Raw genomic sequence first — 27,847 nt, 5'->3', positions numbered from 1 at the left:
ATTGCAGGTAAGTATGATTTATTAGGGATAATCCAAAGGGGTAAACAGTCCAGGCAGGGTCAAAACCAGAGAATCCAAATCAGAACATAAACAGGACACGAACACAGGGCAAGGCAAAGCAAGGCAAGACAAGAGTTGACGGACATGAATAATACGCAACATTAAACAAGGACTCCGTAACACAGACTAAGACAGACTGGGTATTTATACACAGAAGGATAATGGGGAAACAGGAGACAGCTGTGGGAACAATCAATTACACAAGTAGGAAGGTGACCATATAAGGAAACAGGAAGTGATCTGGGACAGACACCGTGAGAAGGAGGACATCTAGTGGAACCCCGGGGAACAACAACCCAGACACTGTGACAGTACCCCCCCTCTACGGAGCGGCTCCCAGACGCTCCAAGACAAAACACAACACAGAGACCAGAACACATGGGGGACAAACACCAGAAATGAAAACATAAAACAGGGAGACCAGGAGGGAGGAGGACCGGAGGAGGTACAGGGGGAGGGACGGAGGGCCAGACAAACTGAGGGGAACAGACAGAAACATAACAGAAACCAAAACCACACCCAGAAATCCATGAAGGACCTGTTGAGGCGCCCACCAGGGCGGAGCGGAAGACCACCACAGCCTTGTGGTCAAAGTCAAAGGCCTCCAGGGCGGAGCGGAAGACCACCACAGCCTTGTGGTCAAAGTCAAAGGCCTCCAGGGCGGAGCGGAAGACCACCACAGCCTTGTGGTGAAAGTCAAAACCCTCCAGGGCGGAGCGGAAGACCACCACAGCCTTGTGGTCAAAGTCAAAGGCCTCCAGGGCGGAGCGGAAGACCACCACAGCCTTGTGGTCAAAGTCAAAGCCCTCCAGGGCGGAGCGGGCGGCCACCACGTCCCCGTGGTTGAGACCGGAGTCCCCCGGAACGGAGCAGCAGACCACCCAGTGACTTGACTTGGCTCTGGAGGGTAATTGGTGACTGACCCTGGCTCTGGAGGGTCCTCGGTGACTGGCCCTGGCTCTGGAACAGCCTCGGGTACCACCTTGGCATCAGGCACCGCCTCAGCCTCCAGAACAGCAATGGGCGCTGCCTCGACATCGGGCACCACCTCGGCCTCTGGAACAGCGTCGGGCACCGACTCGGCATCGGGCGCAGCCTCGGCATCAGGCACCGCCTCGGCCTCTGGAATGGCCTCGGGCACCACCTCGGTAACGGCCTCGGGATCGGCCTCGAGCACCGCCTCAGCCTCTGGACCAGCAACGGGCACTGCCTCGGTAACTGCATTGGGAACAGCCTCGGGCACCGCCTCGGCCTCCGGAACAGTCTCGGGCACCGCCTCGGCGTCGGGTGCCACCTCGGCCTTTGGAACAGCGTCAGGCACCGCCTCGACCTCCGGAACAGCCTCGGGCACCGCCTCGGTAGCTGCATTGGGAACAGCCTCGGGCACCGCCTCGGTAACTGCCTCGGGAACGGCCTCGGGCACCGCCTCGGCCTCTGGAACAGCAATGGGCACTGCCTCGACCTCGGGCCCCACCTCGGCCTCTGGAACAGCGTCGGGCACCACCTCGGTAACTGCATTGGGAACAGCCTCGGGCACCGCCCCGGCCTCCAGAACTGGATCGGGCGCCGCCTCGGCATCAGGCCCCGTCACGGCCTCCAGAACTGGATCGGGCGCCGCCTCGGCATCCGGACCAGCATCGAGCCCCGACTCAGCATAGGGCGCTGCCTCTGCATCGAGTGCCACCTCGGCCTCTGGAACAGCGTCGGGCACCGCCTCGACCTCCGGAACAGCCTCGGGCGCCGCCTCGGCCTCTGGAACAGCAATGGGCGCTGCCTCGACCTCGGGCACCACCTCGGCCTCTGGAACAGCGTCGGGCACCGACTCGGCATTGGGCGCTGCCTCGGCATCGGGTGCCACCTCGGCCTCTGGAACAGTGTCGGGCACCGCCTCGACCTCCGAAACAGCCTCGGGCACCGCCTCGGTAACTGCCTCAGGCACCGCCTCGGCCTCTGGAACAGCAATGGGCGCTGCCTCGACCTCGGGCACCACCTCGGCCTCTGGAACAGCGTTGGGCACCACCTCGGCCTCTGGAACAGCCTCGGGCACCGCCTCGGCCTCCGGAACAGGATCGGGCACCGCCTCTGCCTCTGGGACAGCATCGTGCACCGCTTCTGCCTCCGGGACAGCATCGTGCACCTTATCTGGAGACTCAGGCTTTGAGTCGGCCATCTTGTGCTGTGGCCCTGGGCTGGCGGCCATCTTGTGCTGTGGCGCTGGGCTGGCGGCCATCTTGTGCTGTGGCGCTGGGCTGGCGGCCATATTGTGCTGTGGCCCTGGGCCGGTGGCCAATTTGGGCATTGGCGCTGGGTTGGCGGCCATCTTGTGCTGTCGCGCTGGGCTGGCGGCCATCTCGTGCTGTGGCGCTGGGCTGGCGGCCATTTTGTGTTGTGGCGCTGGGCTGGCAGCCATCTTGTACTGTAGCGCTTGACCGGTGGCCAATTTGGGCATTGGCGCTGGGTTAGCGGCCATCTTGTACTGTGGCGCTGGGCTGGCGGCCATCCTGGGCGGTGGTGCTGGGCTGACGACCACCCTGCCGGAAGAGACAGGAGTGGCTGGGGCATCCCACCGACACCGAAACTGCAGGTAGCGCACGAATTCCCAGAACTCCAGCATCTCCAACTGCGCCATCTCTTCCTCAGGCACTGGATCATCCAGGCCGCCATTGAAGTGGTCCTTAAGGGCCGCATCATTGTATCCCAGGCCTTCAGCCAGGGACCAGAACACTTGAGCCAGGGCACCCACTTCGTTGCCCTCTTGACGGAGGGCGGTCAACCGAAGATACTTGACCCGCCTCTCCGCCATCTTGGCTGGGGAATGGAAAATTGACATACCGCTGGTTCCTATGTTGACGGAGTCCTTCTGTCACGTAATGTGTTAGGAAACACGAAGAGAAGGAACCAATTGCAGGTAAGTATGATTTATTAGGGATAATCCAAAGGGGTAAACAGTCCAGGCAGGGTCAAAACCAGAGAATCCAAATCAGAACATAAACAGGACACGAACACAGGGCAAGGCAAAGCAAGGCAAGACAAGAGTTGACGGACATGAATAATACGCAACATTAAACAAGGACTCCGTAACACAGACTAAGACAGACTGGGTATTTATACACAGAAGGATAATGGGGAAACAGGAGACAGCTGTGGGAACAATCAATTACACAAGTAGGAAGGTGACCATATAAGGAAACAGGAAGTGATCTGGGACAGACACCGTGAGAAGGAGGACATCTAGTGGAACCCCGGGGAACAACAACCCAGACACTGTGACAAATTGAAGCACAGACACGTGATTTCTCTTTTTTATTATTATGCAAAATTTATACAAATATTTGTACAATTCGCAACAAGTACAAAAACAAATAAATATTCATACAACTATGTAAGGTGAAACAATTCATGCCAGGTGTAAAATTACAACGATTTAAAGTAATAATAAGCTTCAGGGTCTTTCTTTCATTTTGTTTAATGTAGTAGGCTACCGTATTGTTTAATTTCTTTTATAAAATGTTCAAAGCTTGGCTTAGATTTAGTAAAAAAAAATCAATAAAAAAATGTGTAAGAAAGCACATCAAACTTTTGGAATCAACAAAAAAAAAAAAAAAAAAAAAGACAAAATTGTAAAAAAAAAAATCGAATAAAAACCGAAATCATACAGATCAATTTGTATAGATGTTCCAAACAACCTAGAAATGGAATTAGAAACATCCAACCAATTGTTTGTTTATATATATATATATATATATATATATATATATATATATATATATATATATATATATATATATATATACATACATTAAAAAAGTGACAGATTCTTTAACATTGCTGCAAAATTAACATAAGTTTTCAAAATTCTAATTGAAACGTTCAAGCAACTCCTTGACAGAGTAAATTTTGTGTACATTCTTATAGAATACCTCTCTTTTTTATTAATAATAAAAAAAACGTATTTGTTATTGACCATATTTTTTTCCAGTTAGCAGTTTCATATTTAGTAGATCAAAACGTTGAACAAGGCAAATACTTTGTTTTAAAAATATTTCTAATATATTTTTACTGCATTAATATTGTGGCAAGTATCCCGAGGGCAGACCAGCGTCGCCCTGGAAACACCGCTCCCGCGCTAATCACAGATCGCGAACACCTCTTTCACCCTGCTACACTATATTAATACACCCTATAAATATTGTCGTTTTATAAAAAAAATGTAATTGTATAAATTGTAAAAATAATAACAATGTTTACAGGAGAGAAGCCAGGATTTCGTAAAAGTGATACAACTCTCTCAGGATACAATATCTTTATTATTCAATATAAAATACCAATGCGATTAAGTTATATTTATAGATTAATTGCCAAGTCAGTAGTGCCTGCTTATGCAAGTTTGCCAGTTTAAAGGGTTAGCTCACCCAAAAACTAAATTTAGTCCATAAATTACTCACCCTCAAGTCATCCTAGGTGTACATGACTTTCTTCTTTCAGACGAATCATTAAAAATTGTCTTTCAAGCTGTCTCAAGGAAGTTAGCGAGTGTTGCATTGCTTCAGTCCAAAATAAGTTATATAAAAAGCGCACTGCTCCAGAGGGTAAACAAATGCCTCCTTTAGCGAATCGATGTGTTTTTGTAAGAAAAATATCCATATTCAAAACTTAATAATCTCTTTAATGTAGCTTGCGCCAACAGTTGTACACAGAAGCAATTCCGGGAGGATGACTTGTGAGGTCAGCATTGTGCATGCGTCGGTGAGTCTCGTGAAAACCAACGTTTGTTTATTGGATCAAAAGCAGCAAAGTTTCCTTGCTTTACAAAAGGAAAACCAGTCTCCTCTTGGTTTATAGCGAAATCCTTGTTTTGTACTTCTAATTCGTGACTGTTGTTTTGTTTTGATCTCTACACCTGCGTTTTTGCATTAGTCGCTTCTGAGCGGCATATGAGCAACCTACGTCATCTGTCCAGAAAGGTTTCCACGTACAACAGTGAGCACAATCTCCATTAAAGTGATTGTTACATTTGAAATATTCTTACAAAAATGCATCGATTCACTACAGGAGGCCTTTGTTCAACCCCTAGAGCTGTGTGAGAAACTTTTATTAAGGATTGGTGCTTTTTATTTCATTTCTTTTGGACTGATGCATGCAACGCACGCTGACTGCCATGGAAAAGTGTCTGGTGATGTCATCATCTGTAATTCAATGTCTAATATTTTAAAAACCAGACCAGCACATTGTTAAAATTCTGCTACAGTGTTGGAGCGAGAAGCAAGGAACGTGGAGATGCAGTAGAATTCTCAAATAATAGTCTTTAATCATCCAAAACAGGGAACACAGGAAGGACACACAAGAAGCACTTCCATGTTTAGACTTAAAAAAACACAGACTCAACAGACTGGAACTAAATACATGGGATAATAAGATAATTGGGAGGAACTCCAGTGAACAGAATGACTAATTAGACAGAACGAGAACAAAACCAAAAATGGGCACATGAGGAGGGAACACACACTAATCAGGTCCATAATCCTGATATTACTCCAACCCGGGGTGCTCAAGACGCTGGTGCAGGACAGGGACAATGAAGAACTCTCAGGGAGCAACAGTATACCATTCATTTGCATTTATGTTGATTTCATTCAGTTCTTTTAAATTAAGAGCAACAGTAAACTTCTTAATGTCAAAAGTTTTAAGTACTACATTTAAAGTTATTTTTGGCCGCCATATGCTATATCATTGTATGGAAAAAGCAGCAGAAACATCTAATGTTTTGTCATCTAAAAACTTTTAAAGTTGAGTTAAATTTTATCTCAACCCAAAACAAAACCAATGTAACATAAAATGTAATTTAGTGAAACTGCTTGATGACATTTGTAAAAATACAAATGGCAGCGCATTTACATGCAGAGCTTAAATTGACATCATTTAACAACAAAATGATTATGCAATTCAGTGACATGCAACATAACCTTAATACCAATCAATAGTGTGTCTGATCATTTTAATACAAGTAGAGACATCAACACATTATGTAACTGTCATTTGCAAAATGTGTGGAAAGCAAATTAACCCTGGAGAAGATCGATGAGAACACAGCACCACAGTAAATGTTTGCAACCACAAAGCAGCATAATGTGCCGATGATAGTCCTGAATTGCACAGAATACTCTAATAATGATACTGAAGGCCTCACTTTAATGAATTCTGAAGTGATATACTTTCCACCTCAAAAATAAGTGCATTTAGAACAGCCAGATAATATCAATTATGAAAACCTATATATATATATATATATATATATATATATATATATATATATATATGCAAATCTTCTTGAACCCCATAAAAACAAATCTCCTCAAAATATTCCATATAAATATAGCATCTATATATAAAGACTTATAAAATTGTGATAGATAGATGGATGGATGGATAGATCTACTGTATATTACGAATGATAAAAGTAAAAAATACATTAAATCACTAAACCGTAAGCCTGTGTTATGTCCAATAAATGAAAAATGTTTTTCCAGCATTATTGCTAATAAAAAAAAAATTATTAGCAAAGTTTTGTGCGAGAAAAATTATGTTCAGAAAACATACTTCTACACAGCAGTTCCTATGACGTTTGCATCATAAAGTAAGAGAAAGATGTCTTCATCTAAACAATGTAAGCTATATAATGAACTCCCTTTGTGGCTGATCTGTAACATCATTACTCTTATTTCTGCTGCTTTGGTTCAATCAGCTTCCCTTTGTTATATTTCTGTCCTATCCCATATGGTACATGGGCAGCAATAGTGCCCATCTCCTTGGCCCCCTCAATGTGGAACATCTGGTCGTCAAAGAATATGTGCGGGCGAATCTTCTGCAGCAGGGGCCCTTTAGGGGCCCCAGCAAGGAACAAAGCCTCATCGATCTCCAGGCCCCAGCTTCTGAGTGTCTTAAGCACACGGACCCCAGAGCTGGCTGCACTTCTGGCCGTCACCAAAAAGGTGCGGATAGGACAGTCCAGTCGCTCATTTTTGGCATAGAATTTCTTCTGGAGCTTTCCTAGAGCCTCCAGAAAGCACTTAAGGGGACCCTGAAGATGAATAAGAGGGAGGAGTGTGTCAGCCTGATGATCTATTATCAGCAAGTGCTTATGCTGGCGCAACCACAGCTGCCCATTTTAAGACAGAGTCTGCATTTAAAAGTTGAAAAATGCTGCCTTCACAGACAGCATGTAGAGTTAAGAATCTCACAGTGATTGTGTCACATCCTGTCTACTAAAATACTTTAATCAGTCGATTTTGAATGTAGAATATTGTCTTATGATTTCCCACTATCTTTTGCATTTGATTATACAGCTGAGGTCCAAAATTAAAGGGGTCATATGATGTGATTTTCAAGTTTTCCTTTCTCTTCTGAGTGTTACAAGCTCTTGGTGCATGAAGAAGATCTGTAAAGTTGCAAAGACTAAAGTCTCAAATCTCGAGATATTATTGATCAAAGTTAAGACTCTGCCACGCCCCCCTAAAACGGCTCGTTCAAACATGCCCCCACGTCTATGTCACTATGTGGAAATATTGCGTAATGCCGCCCAAATGTTCACGCAAAGAAAGAAGACGTGGTTTCAGTAACACAGTTAGTGTTGAAGCAGCCATGTAAGGGAGATGCTGTGTGTATCTAGGTGAAAGCAAAAGCACTTTATTTGGCCTTCAGAAAGTAGACAGATTTAGGAATCTTTAAGATTACTTACAACACAACAGCAACGCATTTTATGGACAACCGTTTTGTGAACCTAGGAGAGGAGGTTCACTGCTAAAAAAGCTTGTGATTATGGAAAGGGGCGTTACATTTCCGACGAGTGCTTGTGGTGTTCGGCCAATCACAATGCACTGGGTCAGTTGGCCAATCAGAGCAGACTGCGCTTGTCTGGAGGGACTTTGTAGAAAACAATGCATTTGAGAAAGGCATGGCATAGACGACCTACAATAATGTACAGTATTTGAAAATGAATGTGTTTTTTGAACATTAAGGCCTGTCAACATATTCTATTTCACCAAATGCATAATAATGTTCTTTAAAAAAAGCATCATATGACCCCTTTAAAGTGTCATCTGAAAGTTGTGGTTGGTGGTCAGTTTGTAAGTGTACGTTTTTGAACAGCTTTTTCCATTTTTATTTAATTTGTAGTGAGAAATGAATATTGCACTAATTATATATTTGCTTTATTATCACCAAAGCTCAATCTGTTTTGTTTTAGATCATAAGACATTTAAGGTCTGTTGACGCAAAGAACGATAACTATAAAAGTAACTATAATAGTTATAAAATATGCTTTTGTTTTGTTGCCTGCCACTTTAAAAGCTTGTCAAAGCAAGATGGATTCTGATTGTCTGTCAATGTTTTTATTGTATATCAACTGGAAAAATTTCTTTTCAAAGTGATTACAATTATATTTTTTCCTCTGTGCCAATATCGTTATAGTTGTAGTCTTTTAAACTTAGAACTATTTTTTTAATCTTTTCTCTATTATTATTGCTTTAGTTATTGTACTTGCCTTTATGCTATTAGTTTCAGGAGGTACTTTTGCCTGCAAATCACTGCCTGTAGTTGTATTACAAGTCATCTTTCGACGCATCTAGACTCGCAAGTATGTTAAAAATGACCCTATGGAGAACCATGTTGTGTTGTATAAATAGCATGTCCCTGAATCCATTAACAAAAATCAATTAACAATCTTCTATAAAGGGCTTGCACGACTGCTAATTTTCACTAGTTGACTAGAAGTAAGCGACTAGTCAAAGGCTCAATGGTTAACTGTCTTTAGGAAAAGCAAAACACACTGGGTTTACTTTATTTTCATTTTTACATAATTCCAAATATTCATTAACCTTTATAGGTTACTATCGAATTGATGCATTAAAGTCATGTTGGAAAGATTGTAATTGCAAGCTGAATGCCCATAAATGCCTCCAAAAAAACTGAAACTGAAAAAGCTGCATCTTCTGCATTGATGGTACATTTTTTGAAATTAGCTTTATAGCGTGATCCACATCTAGTAGAAATACCTGACATACCTGTGCGAGTGGTTTATTCTCATGTTGTTTTTCATGCTCAAAGAATGTGTCCAGGCCGTGCTGTTTCACTATGATCTCGGACTCGTCAGAGAAGAGCACAGCATCCCCATCGAAAGCCACGCGCAGCTGAGTCTCAGACAGCTGAGACTCCACATCAGGCTTAAACATGATGGCTGCTGCTATTCCTGTCATGGTGAATGAATCATTACAGTAGTCCCTTTACTGCCAAGCCAAAAGATTTAAGTATGAGGAGTAATATCATTACTATAAATGTACTGTGACTCCATGATTAATGCAATCTAAATGCAATGCAATCTAAACATGACGTGAATTTACAAGGTTAAATAGGGTTAAATACTTTACCCTCCTCAATGGCCTCCTGGACTTTCTTGGAGTCTTTGGAGAGATATAGGTTAGTCATGTAGGCCTCGAGGTAACCAATTGGGCTCTGACCTCCAGTCATGCAAAATCGCTCTATCGTCAAATCTGTAAAGGAAGAATTTCTTGTAAAACTTCCTTGATGTACAGTGTGCTATGGTAAATGTTGGGTGTATTTCACAAAGACAAACGCCTGCCAGCTTAATTGGCCAATAAATTTTCCCTTCCACTTCAGTTGTAAACTTCAAGGGGTTGCTCAGAATAATGATGTAACATCTCGACCAGAATGCAGTGAAAATCACACACCTACCATAGTGATTTATGCTGTTCATGAGTCGCACCCCAACTTGGGCATGATTATTGGTCATGAGAACAATGTCAAACAGCTCTTCACTGTCTGGATAGAGATTCCTCAGCCGTTCATTTACAGTCATCAGTGCCTGTGAGAATATTATAAGGAAGAAACTCTTGTTTTCATAAGTAAGCAAATAGTGTCTAGCAACATCAAGCAGCATAGTGAACTGTATTTGAAGTTACAATAACTGAAAACAATTGGCACCACAAACCTTGGACCTTCATTTTTAGGACGACCTTTCCCACTATTTTATGTTAAGGTGGAAAGATAATAAAAACTGATTATTTAATTGTGTATGACATAGAAATGTGTTCCTGAAATGCAGCCTCCAGTATTACAGAATAATACTATTGCAAATATAGAATGCTCCCATTATAACTTGTGTGTCTATAGTATTGACAGCTTCATTGTTTATAACTGCGGTGTTCTAGTGATGGGAATTCTGAATCATTTCTGTGGGAAAATGTTGATTCCAGAGTACCATGATATGTCATGGTGTTTGCATAATCACAACTCAGTTCCAATAAAGCTGGCACATATTATGGTCTGGTTTGTTTATTGTGATCTCTTGTGTCCTAGTTTGCATGTTGCGGTCATAATGCAGGTTTTCTAAATTATAAAGAAATTTAGAATGCCAGTTTAAGTTTTACATTTTTTTTTGTCATAGCAAAATTTTTATAATATACTTACCATAATATGAGTTAAAATGTAATATTTCATTATATATTTTACATGTTTATAGTAATAATGTATTTTAAAAATGAACAAATAAATACATTTAAACTAATTCTACTGTGTTCATTTGTGGACGATGCTATTCTAATGTGTGGATCAAGTTATTCTCACTTTAACGAAAGGAAAGGCGGGTCCTTGTTTCAGAGGCTCATTCTCGTGCTCTTGCTGATGTTGAACATACTTCTCCAGTCCTTCTTCCTCAAATATCTTCCTTTCTGCAACCATATCAAACAAGGTGCGGGAAGAAACTGCGATAGTAACTGCATATTTCGGCTTGGGCTGTTAAAAGACACGTCCAAAAACAACGACAGTCAAACCGGCTGCAGCTAATCGTATAGCCTACAGTATGAACACTTCACTGAACACTTACGGGTCTCGGTTTTGTTGATTTTAAGTTTTCAAAGTGCGCCTTAGCAGCTGCCCAGTCCTTTTCCTCTGCTAAAGCTTCCTTTTTGTCAGTTGTAGCCACTTCTGTTTGTTTTATTTCGCTCATTGTATCTTATTAACTGTAAATGGTCTGTTAACGTTAGTGTGCGCGTGCTCGACTTCCTATGCTGAGGCAGGGCTGGATGTCAGACATCGCGGAAATGTGAAGGAGGCGTTCCGTTTGACGCAGGACTTTTGTGCTTTCACCCGCAACAGGAGACTTAGGTCTCTGCAGAGCAAAAGTGGGCGTTTATCACCACGTGGGTGTTTTCAAAGTATCATGGTGTCAAACACTCTGATCTGGTAACTCCCATTACTTTCCTGCAGAAACCTATACTTGGCGCAACAGAGACCAGTCTGAGATCTGCAGCTAGTCATTTTTGTTCAGTGTAAACATAAGGGTTTTATCTCCAAGACCGTGTCACTTATTTAAATGTCCTTGTTATTAAAGCTTCGTTTTTTTGTGACCAAAATGTTTGGGTGTGTGTAATAGAATAGAATAGAATAGAATAGAGACTTACAACTACTATATATATATATATATATGTATGTATGTATGTATGTATGTATATATATATATGTGTGTGTGTGTGTGTGTGTGTGTGTGTGTTATGTATCTGTAGGCTATTAGTCTTTTGACACTCAGGGCATGTCCTGTAATGGCAAAATGTTATGGGCTTCAACTCTTTTAACTTAACTTGGGCCCTATTTTTTTATTTTTCTTAAGTAAATGTGAATCGTGACTATTCATAAGCTGTTTTAAGGTATAGGCTAAATGCTTGGAAATTATATTTAAAGTTTTTAAGTCAATTCATTAATTGTAGCTTGCAAGGCACCCAATAATCGCAGCTTTGTTCTTGTTACTGCAAAGTCTCAACCTTCTGTCAGTTTTATGATAAAATACAATCAATAAATGTGTAAGGATAATTTGTCTCAGTTCAAGCAGCATGTGAATCAATGATATTTCCCTCTTTAATATTTGCAGCACAAATTAAACGTGAATATTTGTAGCATGAAAAAAATCTGAACAATTTAATAGAAACTAATGTCTCATGAAATAGATCCATCAGAGTAAAAAAAAAAAAGTCTACACTTTATTAAAAAAAAAATTTAAACTAAAGAATGGCGGACGCCTCCAACTTTTTAATTTTTTTTTAAATTTTTTGGCAGAGTAGTCTAAAGGGCTGACTTTATTCTTAAAATATTATGATGTGATCTTATTTATTTAGTTATTTTTGCTTCCATTTTTAATAATTTTTCGATTTGAGTAATTTAAAGCATAATACACACACATATATATATATATATATATATATATATATATATATATATATATATATATATATATATATATATATATATATTTCGTATTCGCTGAGATTTGGTTCATTATTGTGAGGCACTCCTGCTCAAGAAGACAGAGAACAAAGACATCAGAAGTTTGTTTTCTTATTTTACAAAAGAACAAGGTTCTGTTGATATTGTGAGTGCACAACAAATAAAAGTAGACTATGAAGCTCCGAATGCCATATACACTTACCTTTATGAGCAGAAATGATGGCATAAATTTAAGCTTCCACTATTATAAAAAAAAAAGCAAGTTATCATGCTGGCGCCTCCCAGTAAGACATCTTCCCGGATCAACATCTTTTGTTGATCCTGGATCAACATTACAGACTTAACCCAAAAATACAGACTTAACCCAATCCCTATCTCTATTTATTTATTCTCCCTTTTCAAATAGAATATAATCCATTGTTATTTTCACTTAGTGTAAATAGCCTCTATAGACGCTGCTTAATACCTTCAATACCATGACTTAGGTGCCCTTGGGCAAGGCATTGAACCCCCAACTGCTCCCCGGGCGCCGCAGCATAAATGGCTGCCCACTGCTCCGGGTGTGTGTGTGTGTGTGTTCACTGCTCTGTTTGTGTGCATTTCGGATGGGTTAAATGCAGAGCACAAATTCTGAGTATGGGTCACCATACTTGGCTGAATGTCACTTCACTTATGTGGTCGCGCTATGGTCAGTGTTTTATAGCAGTATGAGAGATAGATCTCCATCTGTTTTTCATGTCTTTGACCGGCCAGATGGTCCTATGAAGTTGAAGCATAATTACAAGATGGCATACTCACCGATACACTGTCATCTGGTGTGAGTTTTGACATTAGCAAACAAGAAAAATCTCTATTAATAACACCTGAAGATTGTTGGATTTGGGATAGGTTAATAACATTGATAACATTATTGATATGCTACTCCGAGTAAAAGATTAGCCTACCAATCTATCCTGTTCAAAACATGGCAATAGCATGATACTTTTTTTGTATGTAGTGTGTTTATGAAGCTCAGTAGCTTAAATAATCAGATACATTTTTGAAAACAGTTTTTTTTTTTATTTATCTGAAGACACTTCCACCTAACTTGTAATAAAAAATATTTTTCGGCGCTGATCAAACGCTTCAGGACGCGCAGACGGGTGAAGCTAGCGGGAGCGCTCGTCAGGCTCAGGAAGCGCGGATTTCGAACGCCGTTGCCTAGCATCCATCTCGCAAATCTCCGCTCTCTATCCAACAAAACAGACGAACTCCTTCTGCTCTCTCGGACAAATAAGGATTTCTCTCACTCTGCTGCTCTGTGTTTCATGGAAACCTGGCTGAATGACGCCATACCAGACAGCGCTCTCCATCTGCCGGGCTTTCAGCTGTTCAGAGCGGATCGCGAATCAGAATCAACGGGGAAATCGCGCGGCGGCGGGACATGCTTTTACATCAATGAACGGTGGTGTACAGATGTAACTGTGTTAAAGAAGATGTGATGTCCTGATCTAGAAATGCAGTTTGTCAACTGCAAGCCGTTCTATTCGCCGCGGGAGTTTAATTCGTTTAATTCGTTCATTCTGGTCAGTGTTTACATCCCTCCTCAAGCGCATGTGAGCTCAGCTTTACAGAAACTCGCTGATCAGATCACAGACACAGAACAACAACACCTGGACCTCTGCTTTAATCATTCTTGGGGACTTTAACAAAGCCAATCTCTCCCGTGAACTGCCAAAATACAGACAGCATGTTACATGTCCCACCAGAGACAGTAATATATTGGATCACTGTTACACCACAATAAAGGATGCACATCACTCTGTTCCACGAGCAGCTTTGGGACGTTCTGATCACTGTCTGGTTCATCTTATACCGTCCTACAAGCAAAAACTTAAATCTGCTAAACCTGTAGTAAGGACTATGAAGAGATGGACCAGCGAAACAGAGCAGGATTTACAATCTTGTTTTGACCTCACTGATTGGAGTGTTTTTGAAGCTGCTACCACCGATCTGGACGAACTCACAGAGACCGTAACATCTTATATTAGTTTCTGTGACGATATATGCATTCCTACCAGGACTTATTTAACATTTAACAATGATAAGCCATGGTTTACAGTAAAACTCAGACATCTTCGTCAGGCCAAAGAGGATGCCTACAGAAATGGGGACAGGGTCTTGTACAATCAGGCCAGGAACACACTGAACAAAGAGATCCGAGCGGCTAAAAAGACCTACGCTAAAAAGTTGGAAGACCAGTTTACTTCCAACGACTCAACTTCAGTGTGGAGAGGTCTAAGAGCCATCACGAACCACAAGACACCATCCCCTTGCACTGAGGCTAATCAGCGACTTGCTTACGACCTGAATGAGTTTTATTGCAGATTTGAAACCCCCAACACATATTCTGACCATCTCCCTACACAACCATTAACACCTCCTGCAATCCCACCCTCCACACCTCCTGCTCTTCAAATCTGTGAAGATGATGTGCCCCAGGTCTTCATAAAGAACAAAAGAAGAAAAGCACCAGGCCCAGATGGTGTTACACCAGCCTGTCTGAAAATCTGTGCTGACCAGCTGGCCCCCATCTTTTCACAGATCTTCAACCGATCCCTGGAGTTGTGTGAAGTGCCTACCTGCTTCAAACGCTCCACCATCATCCCCATCCCAAAGAAACCCAAGATAGCAGAACTTAACGACTATAGACCTGTGGCTCTAACGTCTGTCATCATGAAGTCGTTTGAAAAACTGGTTCTGGCTTATCTGAAGGACATCACTGGACCCTTACTGGACCCCCTGCAGTTTGCTTACTGAGCAGACAGGTCCGTGGATGATGCAATCAACATGGGATTGCACTTCATCCTGCAACATCTGGACAAAACAGGGACTTATGTGAGGATCCTATTTGTGGACTTTAGTTCGGCTTTCAACACCATCATCCCAACAGCCCTTCAGATCAAACTGACCCAGCTCTCTGTTCCTAGCTCTATCTGTCAGTGGATCACCAGCTTTCTGACAGATAGGCAACAGTTAGTGAGACTGGGGAAATTCACATCAAACAACTGCACCACCAACACTGGCGCCCCTCAGGGATGTGTTCTCTCCCCTCTGCTCTTCTCCCTGTACACCAACGACTGCACCTCTAAAGACCCCTCTGTCAAGCTCCTAAAGTTTGCAGACGACACTACAGTCATCGGCCTCATCCAGGACGGTGATGAGTCTGCTTACAGACAAGAGGTTGAGCAGCTGGCTGTCTGGTGCAGTCTTAACAACCTAGAGCTGAACACGCTCAAAACAGTGGAGATGATCGTGGACTTTAGGAGAAACCCCCCTGCACTTTCCCCACTCACCATCATGAACAGCACTGTGACTGCAGTGGAGTCATTCAGATTCCTGGGAACCACCATCTCTCAGGACCTGAAGTGGGACAATCACATTGACTCCATTGTGGAAAAGGCCCAGCAAAGGTTGTATTTCCTTCGCCAGCTAAGGAAGTTTAACTTGCCACAGGAGCTGCTGAAACAGTTCTACTCAGCCGTCATTGAGTCTGTCCTGTGTACTTCAATAACTGTCTGGTTTGGTTCAGCAACAAAATCAGACATCAGAAGACTACAGAGAACTGTTCGGACTGCTAAAAGGATTATTGGTGCTCCCCTGCCCACCCTTCAAGAACTGTATAAATCCAGAGTGAGGAAAATGGCTCAGAAAATCACTCTGGATCCCTCACATCCAAGTCACCCCATCTTTGAACATTTGCCATCTGGCCGGCGCCTCAGAGCCGCAAATACCAGAACAGCAAGGCACAAGAACAGTTTCTTCCCCCAGGCAATCTACCTCATGAACAGTTAAATGTTCCCTACTTATGCTTATAAACGTACAATATCCTTATATTTATTTTTTAACCCTCCATCCTAGAACATTCCTGCATCTCACTCAATCCTATTCCATTATTATCTATAGCACAATTGTTTATACACTTATTTATTTGCCAATTTGTAAATCTCTTCTTTTTTTGTCTGTGTTGTTGTCTCTGTGTACTGGAAGCTTATGTCACTAAAACAAATTCCTTGTATGCGTAAGCATACTTGGCAATAAAGCTCTTTCTGATTCTAAATAACTTAACAGGACTAGGTTGACATGAAAACGAAGACTCTTAACACAAGAACACTAACTCTACAGATAAACAATCACAAGCTAGACAACGTATCTTAAATGGGTTACAATGTAACATTCTTATATATAGAAACACAATGAACCGCACAAGACAGAGCACACTAGGGGATATAAATAAGAAGACTAATCAAGAAACAACAGGTGGCACAGGTAAGGCAATCACGACAAAACTAGGATAACAAGGGGGCGGGGCAAGGTAACGAGACAACACAAGCACATGCTCCAAAGACAAGGCCATGTGCTTGTACACAAAACACGGGTCTGTCATGATCCTGCCTCAAGACTAGAGGAAAGTCAGGACATGAAGGCAGAATCATGACAGAACCCCTCCCTTAAGGAGCGGCTTTTAGACGCTCCTTAAGGGAACATCAAACACGGGACATGACTGACTGAGACAGAGACAAAAGCCAACAACACATGACAAATAACAACAAAGGCAAACATGAATACACTATGGCAGGGTTAGGGTGACAAATAAAAAAAAAACAAACAAGGAAGGGGGGGGGGGGGACAACAAAGTTCATGGGGGGAAGTCCAGGGTGGGTGGGTGGGGCAGGAGTCTTAGAAGGACAAGACGAAGGCTGACGACGAGGGGTCCGGGCAGCTCTGGGTGGTGTAGGGTGGGGAGTGGTTTCTGGACAACTGACAACATCAGAGGACATGACAGGAGAAATCACAGGACACTCGACAACATCAACTGGACACTCGACAACATCTCTAGGACACATGACAACATCTGTGGGGACAGAAACTGGCTCTGGAACCGCGCTCACTGCGGCTGGCTCGGGATCAGCGCTCACTGCGGCTGGCTGTGAAAATATAGTATTTTTGCTATGATATAAACTGAATAAGTAATAAAGCTAAAATATTTTCATTAATAAAATAAGGAAATTTGGCACCGATCTAACTACAGGTACAAAAGTTTAGATCACTGCTTTATACTTTTTTAAATTAAGGTTTCACTTAAATCTTTAAAATGTATATTAAATTGTATAATGCAAATTAGAAACATCTTGATTGGTGGTCATAACTGTTACTCCCCACGTTATTTTGGTCTATACTGCACACTTAATTTCTTAGTGAGTTGTAGTTGTAAAGGCTTAATGCTCTCAGTGATCTTATGCAATATATGGAGGGCTTTAGTCCTATGTATTTTTTTTTATAAAAACATGAAAGTAATACAGTGTTATTTGTGCCATATTGACACTGAGACTAACTATTGTCTTAAGGACATGATACCAAGGTTTATTGTTCTGTCATTACTAGAGGAAATCATGATAGCATCCATAACCATCTACAATGCTTGTCTCTTATCTATGTAGATCGAATTCTCAACTCTTGACCTTTCATTTTCTCAGCTTTTGTCCTCCAACTCTATGCTTTCTCTTTCTCTTGTTTCTCTTTTTTTCCTTTAGTATCTCCTGAACTGCTAGGTGTCCTGTCCTCAATTGCTGTCTTCATGGCCGTGATCGCTCTGTTTTTTTCTTTACCTCAGCAGCAAGCTTTCAGAGGAAGCCCAAGCAGTGAGCTGCCATGTTTTGGAGGTTTTAACAAAGGTTTGCAAGGTAAATAAATGTGTACATGTGTATGGCTGTGTATCAAATCCTAGTGAGCAGACACAATAATTAATTTGGGTCAGTAAAAAAAAAATGCCGGTTCTCTAATCAGTGGTAAATTCCATCAGGTGCAGTGTTTAATATACAGAGCCATTGTTCATGGACATGCTGCGCAAGTCCACACTGATAATGAACTTTCAAAATATGATAAATTCTGATCCTAGAGCAAGTGCAGGTTTAGACACCCCTGCCTTTGAGGTTTTAATTATTTTATATCAACAAAGTTTGGGAGAAGTACTTTCAGATAATCAACTCAATTAGCACAATAGTAATAGCGTTCCAGAAAAGGTCAGAGAGGGAACATAAGAGTTGAAAAAAGTCCCACTTCTAACTTCAATAGCTGCATTTCCACTGTCAGGCCAGTGCGAGCCAGGGCTTAAAGCGGGCCGGGCGGGGCTCATAGCCTCAGGCCAGTAGCACGAGGCCAGAAAAGTGCAGGGTTTCCACAGTCCAGTCTGAAGCTCCGCTCCGCTGCGCGTCACTAAAACACGCCCTTTTCACGCCTCTCAGGAACAGCGTCATCCAACCCCATCATTTCACCAACCAAGAAAAGTTTTCAGAAAACTAATAAGAAATAAATCACTGGAACATGCGGGATCACACAAGAACATGATAAAAGCTGCAGTTTGTTTGCATGCTTTGTTAAATATTCAAATTCAAAAGCATAAATGTTGTACTATAGAATAAGTTATACATTGATCATAATGAATTAATTTATCAGGACTCAAAATTAATCACACAGAAATACACTTATTTCTATTTTATTTATTTTTAACGCTTATGAAAATAGCCTGCTCATTCAGTCGAGTCTGTTTCTGTGTTATCTGTAGTAACAATAGCCTATATATGTCACATTTAGAATGAATGATAATATCTCTATTTTTATAAAAGCTCCCGAACAAAAAACATTATTATATTGTAACGTTTGATCAGGCTATATATATATATATATATATATATATATATATATATATAGAGATATATTATTTTATGATAGGCAACGTGGAGCTAAACTCTCGAGACGAGGCTTATGAAAGATAATGTAAGTTACTAAATAAATACACGATTGTGATAGAGAATAAGAAGCTGACGTCTGATTTCATCAAGCGGTCATATTTACCACGTTTACTATGGTAACATGTTTAGCGTGCATAGTCTTTTACATCGCTTAAAATATTTCTGCCTTCTTTAGTGATTATAATCCACATCGAATCGCGTTATTTCAAACACTCGCTGTTGACTGAAAGTGAGTTTTGTGCAACTTATTTAAAAAAGTTTTTAATGCTGGTGTTATAGCTGTTAGCTTTCTGAAATGATCTGCAGTGCAGATGCTCTCTAGTTTTATAAAAGCTCCCGAACAAAAACCATTGTTATATTTTATGACATATGCTACACGGAGCTAAACTCTCGAGACAAGACTTATGACAGATAAAATATGTTAGGCCTAGCTACTAAATAAATACACAATTTGATAGAGAATAAGAAGCTGATGTCTGATTTATCCTGGTTGGATTTACCAAGTTTACTATGGTAACGTTAATGTTTAGCGTGCACAGTCTTTTACATCGCTTATATTTCACAAATTCTATTTTTTTATTTTCAAAGTATGCAACGCCAAACTGATAACCAAGACATATGTCATCCATTTCTCTCTTTTACCCATTCCAGTCAATTTAGATTTAGATTCACTAGTGTTCGCTTTTTAGACCATTGTAATATTTTCAGTAGATTATTAAAATTTAATTTAATTGTCAAATGAATGAGTAATATCACTGATGGTTTTAATTATGAGGAGCAAGGAAGACAGTTCAAGGAATCTTAGGCTGGAGTGTGGCTCATTTTGGCCACATCTGGTAGGTTGGCTTTTAGTTTGCCTGTAATTGAAGACACTGAAAGCCTGAATACTGACAAATACTTCTCATACAATGTGAGAAGCCAGGCTACTTCAGTGGGTGTCGTATCCTGTGGAACCATATTGCTTGATCTTAGATAAAGCGGAGATAATCATATCTAAAGGAGATAAAATATCATAGTAGATCTAAAAATGTCTCTGTTACGTACGTATCCGTCATTATGTCCATGATGACATTAGGGGTCTTACTTGGGAGACCAAATCCTCTCTGATTAACAGAAATTTACTATCAAATTTGGCTAGTGGATGTTTCATACCTGAGCCACTCCCCATGCATACGGGTATAAATAGGCGACAGGTGCATCCACTCATCAGGTTTTATGCTTAGGAGCCGAGAACTTATCTCTGGCAACCAGCAATGGTTCGAGGCTGTGGCATTGGGACATAACGCTTCTTTTCCATCCATCAAGGAATGAAGGTTAAGTATGTAACCGAGACATTCCCTGTCTGTCGGTCACTTTGAGGTATGTTAATGACCACATTAGGGGTCCATGGAAAGCGCCACAACCTGAACCCCTTCACAACCCTATGGCATTGCATATGTCGACAAGCAGCCACATGCCAGACAAATGCTACGCAAGGGTTGTAACCTTCCCACTGCCCAAGCGCAAATTCGCTGACCTGGGTATCTACAGGGTGATAGCCAAGCCACTGTTCCTTTGACCACAGAAATTTCTTAACAGAATGGATTTCAATCTTCAATGAATGATTGCTTTAAGTCTTTCCTATTTGTTGTTACAGCTTAGCAGTATCGATGGGGAAGCGAGGCTTCCAAAGAATGGCGTTATGGAGGCTACATCCTATCCGTAGGGTGGTATCATGTGGATACACTGATATGGACTTACCCAGGCCTGGGGCAGTATTACATGTGGAATGGGCTCTAAGGAAGATCCTACCTGAGAGTAGGGAAGAAACGACTGCCAGCAGAGACTGACAGAATGATCTGTCAAAGGGAAGACACAGGTTCACCAAGAGGAAACCTCACAGTTGAAGAATACACATACGCCCAACGGGAGTCAAGACATATGGACACCTAACCCAGTACAGGGGCTGACTGGAGACCCGGACAAGCTAACACCAATACCAATACCATCTAGGGAAATTTACTGGAGGAAGAAAAAGCGTTCACATCCCTGGGTGAGGATAAATAGCTCAGCAAGAGCTGACACTAGCCAGCTCTTCCCACCACTTACCTGTTACCCAACACACGAGAAGAAACTGTCTCAAAGCGGAGACTGTAAAATCTCATGAAGGTTTTTTAGTGTCACCCAGCCCACATCTCTATAGATGTCTGCCAGAGAGGCCTTGGAATTGGTATGCCAAGGCAATGGCATCCACTATCTAGTGGGCCAACCTTTGCTTCTTCTAGGGCAGTGCTTGCAGGTTCACCAGGTTGTTGGGGTGTTCCTGTAGCTAAATTTGCATAATGATTACACAATTTTCTTTTTTTTTTAAATGATTTATTTAATGACAAATTTGCCTTATTAAATGAACTCTGGTGCCGGAAATTAAGGAATTTGATCAATATTTTGATAACAATATCCCTGTGAGGAGAGAGAGGCACATTCGCACTGCTGCAATGGTCACACTCTCACACTAAATGCATGTACCATCCATGAATGCAGCTTCAGCATGCTTGATGCCCAGACACTGAAGACAACGATCATGGCCATCAACGGAGGACAGGAAACAACCGCAACCAGGAGGACACAGTTGGAACTTCGTTAAAATTGCTCTTTTAGATGAAGCACCCAGGGGAATCACTGAATTAACAGGTAATTAACATTGCAGTGCTGACTGTGCCGTAGCGCCACGCAGAACAGCCTCTTCTTTCAGCAGCAGAAAGGATTCGCCTGGTGAATCTCGAACTGTGTTCATTCACTTGGCTCCGAAGCAAAAATCTGATGAGTGGATGCACCTGTGGCCTAGCCGTATGCATGGGGAGTGTCTCGGGTATACAAAATCACTAGCTAAAATTTCATTTGCCGATTTCTCTTAATCGGAGAGGATTCAGGCTCCCATGTAAGACCACTAATGTTGTCACTGACATAACTCGAAGTGAGCGACAGATAGGGTACTAACTTCCCAGTCCAAAATAGCTTTTATTATGACTAAGCTGCAAAAAACAGAACATTCGAACCTTTAATAACTTTTTGATGTCAAATTAATACATTTAAAAAAACATGACCATCAACATACCAATGATTATCATTTATTGTTTTGAAATTTTTCATGTTCATTTTAATATTGTAAAATGGTAAGTCAGCCAGACTTTTCACTTCTCCTGCATGTGTGTAGCACCTGCAGCTCTGCATATTTTTCTGAAGTTTCCAATCAATAGGAAAGACTTGCTAACCTTTATTCTTAACAAGATTCCTGATCATTAAATTTCAATCTTTATAGTTATATTTTGGTGTGAATTATGATACGCTGTCACAAATTGATACAAGACTAAATGGCCAGATTGGAAAACAGTCATAAAAAGTTAATTATGACATCAAGAAGAAGAAGATGTCTAAAACAAAACTGTAATATGACCTTGTTAATGGTCTTTATTGTACCACCTTGTTGCCAATAAAGGCAACCTCAAGAATTTTGAGCTGTTCATTTTAAATGCAAATGCATAATTTACAATTTCTGAACCTTCCATTTCCTCTGTCACACTTGCCCCTTCTTTCCCTTTCTCTGACAGGATTGTACTCCCACCCCTTCCAGAAACATATGAAGCAGAGGGACTAGGGAACTACGGCACACTGGATGTGGCTTTTGAACATGACCCTAGTGAACAACGGCTTGCAGCGACAGTGACGACTGCCACAGATATTCCAACCCTTAAGAGCACAGGGAACATTTCCTGGTAGGTCCACCTAGTTCTACTACCCATCAAAAAACAGAGGGCAAGAGAGGAGTACAGAAGGGACCCTGTCTCATCTTCACATAGATATTTGTGTGTGGAGAAGGAAGCCTTGGGGGGACTATGACCCCTTGGGGTGTCTCTACAGTGTGATGCACTTGAAGGAGAAGGTCCTAGGAGAGAAGGTGTTCTACTTAACCAAATTTAATCTTGCTCTGCCTGTTACACTAGAGCCTGGCACATCTGTTCCTGTTAGCAGGGTTTGTGTGAATGCAGTATACATTGTTCATAGCCAACCAGAGTCAGAGTTATCCATTTTATAATGATAATCCTATAATGTCAGGGCTTCTTCAGGGCTGTGGATCAGTGGTGAGCAGGGGTGCTGCACAAGATCCTGGGCCCTATGCATAGGCAGTCCTAACCTAACAAGTCCCTCTTGTTTTATCTGTCAACTCTACTTACTATCACATTTCCTTTTTTTCTGTGTCCTGTCTTGTAGTTGGCCTTTTTTGTTGTGTAAAACACTTCATTTATGGGCAACTATATATCATGAGAGGTAAGTTTACTGCCATGTAGAAAGTACAAACCCACCCACTCCAGTGCATCTGTATTTTATTGATGTTGTCCGTTCAGTGAAATATCTTTGAACTGTATTGAGATGTGTGGATATAATGCTATAGAATACATTAAAAATGTTTTGACAATAGTCGATCAATAGTAAATGAACACCATGTCCTGCTGGAAGGGTTGCACCATTAGCCCTTCAAAGCATGTCAATAAACCCAAAGTCAGTAAACTAACGGGTTAAGGTTTGGCTAGTTATTATGGTCCAGTTAGCCACTGCTGGACAATATTTACCTGTGGCTCTGAATGGCCCAGCACAATTTGGCTGCAGAACACAGTGCCCATGAGCTGCAAAAAACAAAGATGGCAGATTATTTATCACATTCTTCAGGGTCCCAAGAAACTGCCATCAAGAAGATTGAGAATGCTAACAGTTCTCTAGGTTTCTCTGATTAGCCAGAGCATGCAGAACACAACTTGTGATTTCTCTTCTTAAACTTTTTTTACTGCCATTCTGGTTATTAGCATCTTTCTAAATGTATTAACCTTAAAAATTAATAGTGATTTAATGTTCATACATGAAAACACTGCAAAAGCAGCTTTGCCTTGAGTTCATTGATCATTTTTCAACAAAGAAAATGCTCATTACAAACCTCAGAGGACAGTTTTGTTGCACATAGCATTACACAGTGTTAGCTCAAAATACATTCATAAAATCGTACTTTGCAGATCCACCAGAAACAGTGTTATTTTGCTGCCGATTGCCAGTATGCTCCAAATTATCCAATAATTATCCATTATCTCCATGGCTATGTTTGGAGTTATAAGTACTACAATCATGCTACTTTTACTATTTTACTATACAAAATTGATGTGAGGTCGCATGATAAACATTGTGAGGTATTGTGATGATATGGCGTACTACTGTAATGGTTTTCATAGAATAACTGTTTCACTGTCAAAAAGTAGAATCCAGCATATAATGCATGTTATTCAGTAAGTAGTAATATACTATTCTGAACATAGCCCATGTGTTTGACTTGGTGCATAAGCTCAATATCACCACCACCAGGGGTTGTTAATTCTCTGTTTCCCTTCCCTTTCCATCAGACACTTACGTGAAGCTTACAATGCTGGACTCCAAAGGGAAAGAGATGTCCAAATGTAAGACCTTCGTATGCCATGGCCAACCCAACCTACAAAGAGACATTTGTGTTGAAAGAGTGAGAGGGACAGCAGGTCTGCCAGTGATACGCCCTCCTCAATTCTTAGGGGGGCAGTTGATAACAATGCAATGCAGTTTGTTGTCATCTGAAAGTTTAGTGGGACAATATGAGTACATATTAAGGGACTTGTTCACACTAAATTGAAAGTTTTGTCCAAAATGAATTCCTTCATGTTGCTCTGAGCCTATATTACTTGCTTTTTACATGAAACATCATCTATCGTATGGCTTCAAAAGACTGGCAACTTGTCATTTTGGAAGTTTGACAGCTCTCATTTAAGTCAAGAGTCAAGAGGCATTTATTTGTTATTTGCATAGTTAACACTGGGGAAAACTGGGCATTAAAATGCTTGTGACAAGGCTCAGACATACAGTGACAATAACAAGACATAAGACATATTCGTACATGGAGAGCATTGAGGTTCTTGAGTGACGACAGTGCCCATAGACAGAAAGATATAAACAGAACATTATATGCCCATAAGTGGAATTAACAGGTACAATAAAGGTAATCAGTGTTTAGAGTTATAGTGTTCATAAGAAGCCCTGAGGTAGTATTATGATTACTGGGGTAGAACGGTGTCTAAAATGTCATCGTAGAGTGATGTAGAGCTACATGGAGGAAAGTTAAAGTGGCAGTGCAGATGCAAAAAAATAAACTTAAGAGCAGCACACATTCAGATGTATTCCTGGGTAGAGAAATGTCCAAAAGTCATTATAGAGTGTCACAGAGTAACATGAAGGAATATAAAAAAAGTGGCAGTGCAAGTACAATGAAAGTAAACATAAAGGAAAGTAAACATAAGAGCAGCATGTATTCCGGGTTTTTTTTTTTTTTTAGATGGAGGACAGCTGATTGTTAAGTAGTCTGATGGCTTGAAGATAGAAGCTGTTCTTCAGTCTGGTTGTCCGTGATCGGATGGATCGGAAAAGTGTATCAGATGGCAGTGTGTCAAACAGTTGATGAGCAGGATGAGTGCAGTCCTTGATGATGCTGCTAGCCTTTCTCAAAAAGCGAGTCTGATACATGTCCTGTAAAGCTGGGAGTTTATGTCCAATGATGAGCTCTGCTGTTCTCACCACTTGCTGCACGGCTTTGCAGTTCAAAGAAGAGCAGTTGCCGTACCATCCAGTGATGCAGCTGGTCAGAATGCTCTCAGTAGTGCAGCGGTAGAGGTTTGACATGATGTTAGAGGAGATGTTAGAGGAGATGCCAAACCTCTTCAGTCTCCGCAGGAAGTAGAGATGCTGATGGGCTGTTCTCACTATGGTCTCTGAGTGAAGGCACCAGGAAAGATCCTCAGAGATGTGAATGCCAAGGAACTTGTAGCTCTTAACTGTCTCTACTATCTCTTCGTTGATATGAAGGGGAACGTGACCCTCTCTCTGTGACTTCCTGTAGTCCACAATCATCTCCTTGGTCTTGCTGATGTTTAGAGAGAGATTGTTATCAGCACAACATGCTGATACACCATCTCTGTAGGATGTCTCTTCGCCATTAGTGATGAGTCCTAGGATAGTATTATCGTCAGCAAATTTGATGATGATGTTGGAGCTATGCTTAGCAGAAAAGTCATAAGTGAACAGGGAGTACAAGAGAGGACTGAGTACACATCCCTGTGGGGCACCAGTGCTGATTATAAGTGAGGAGGATGTGTAATTGCCAGTTCTGACCACCTGGGGTCTTCCGGTCAGGAAGTCCAGGACCCAGTTACATATGTGACTGTTAAGACCCAGATTTTTCAGTAAGGTTATAAGTTCAGTTAAGGCTATAACGGATGATGGTGTTAAATGCAGAGCTGTAATCAACAAACAGCATCTGCACATAGGTGTCTCTTCCCTCCAAGTGTTCTAGTGCAGAGTGTATGGCCATTGAAATGGCGTCATCAATGGATCTGTTAGAACGGTAAGCAAATTGTAATGGGTACAAGGTGTCAGGCAGAGAGGAGCAGATGTGGGATTTGACTAGCAGTTCGAAGCACTTCATGATGACTGATGTCAGTGTTACAGGGCGGTAGTCGTTCAGGCAGGAGACGGTTGTTTTTTTGGGAACAGGGATGATGGTGGTTTGCTTGAAGCATGTGGGGATCACTGTAAGTCTCAAGAGCACCTTTCACACTGCCATTCTGGCAAATACACGGGTAAAGTTTTCCGGCAGTTGTTCCCTATATGTGCGTGCTTTCACACACAACTCGTGAAGATCCCGTAACGACACGTGACATCAGGGCGTGACGTGTAATGTACAAGTCGAATTCCATAGGCACGTTATACTTTCACTGAAGCAAGCGAACGATCTCTGCGTCAGCGCGGAAAGTGAGGAACAAACTGATCTCTGCTCCATTACAGTTTGCACATATTTTTCCGTTGCGAACGTTGATCTTCCTTCAAAACAGCCAGGCGCGTCATCACTTCGACACGCCATTAGATCTGGCTTTTGTTCACACAGCGCTCGTCCCGGGTTGAACCCGGCAATGTTACTAGGTCCCCGACCCGGGTTCAATGCGGGAATCAATCCCGGGACGTGGTTGCTTTCACACAGAAGGCAACCCGGCAATGTTCCGGCAATATGCCGGGTCCGACGTGCAGTGTGAAAGGGGCTAAGGAGAGGTTTAAGATGTTGGTGAAGACATCTGCTAACTGGTCAACACAGGCCCTCACGACACGTACCTGGAGCTTTCCGGCCATGACTCTCTTGAAGGCCTTACTCACTTCGTGTGTGGTTAGAACCAATGGGCAGGTGTCAGTGTCAGCAGGTATTTTCACAGCAGGAAATGTATTGTCTGCCTCAAAATGAACATAGAATGTATTGAGCTCATCTGGTAAAGAGGCAGACAAAGACACACCACCACTTTTCCTTCCTTTGTAGTCTGTGATGTAGCGTAGACTGCGCCACGTGCGTTGGGGGTCAGAGCCATGATATTCTGACTCCACTCTGTCCCTAAAGTCTCTTTTGGCTGATTTGATGGATCTTTGAAGGTCATACTTGGACTTCTTATAAGCAGTTAAATCACCAGAGTTGAAGACAGAAGTCCGTGCTCTTAATTTGGCCCGTACCTCACCGTTGACCCATGGTTTCTGGTTTGGAAATTATTTAACATTAATGGATGGAACAACATCCTCTGTGCATTTGTTAATGTATCCTATCACAGAGTCTGTGTATTCCTGTA

At 41.8% G+C, this 27,847-nt stretch overlaps 1 protein-coding gene across 1 annotated transcript; it reads right to left on the bottom strand.

Moving 5' to 3' along the window:
* Positions 1 to 6,394: 6,394 nt before the first annotated feature.
* Positions 6,395 to 11,105, bottom strand: LOC113121117 (cytosolic 5'-nucleotidase 1A-like). Its single transcript, XM_026291358.1, has 6 exons — positions 10,958 to 11,105; positions 10,699 to 10,866; positions 9,808 to 9,937; positions 9,483 to 9,605; positions 9,120 to 9,304; positions 6,395 to 7,138 (listed from the first exon to the last, which is right to left on the bottom strand). Exons 1-6 carry the CDS (start codon positions 11,078 to 11,080, stop codon positions 6,776 to 6,778), a joined length of 1,092 nt encoding a protein of 363 aa, XP_026147143.1. The 5' UTR covers positions 11,081 to 11,105; the 3' UTR covers positions 6,395 to 6,775.
* Positions 11,106 to 27,847: the final 16,742 nt, after the last annotated feature.

Source organism: Carassius auratus, chromosome 20, assembly GCF_003368295.1.
Source record: "Carassius auratus strain Wakin chromosome 20, ASM336829v1, whole genome shotgun sequence".
Taxonomy (NCBI): domain Eukaryota; kingdom Metazoa; phylum Chordata; class Actinopteri; order Cypriniformes; family Cyprinidae; genus Carassius; species Carassius auratus.
The sequence above is the reverse complement of the archived record's forward strand: the minus strand, read 5'-3'. Positions and strand labels throughout refer to the sequence as shown.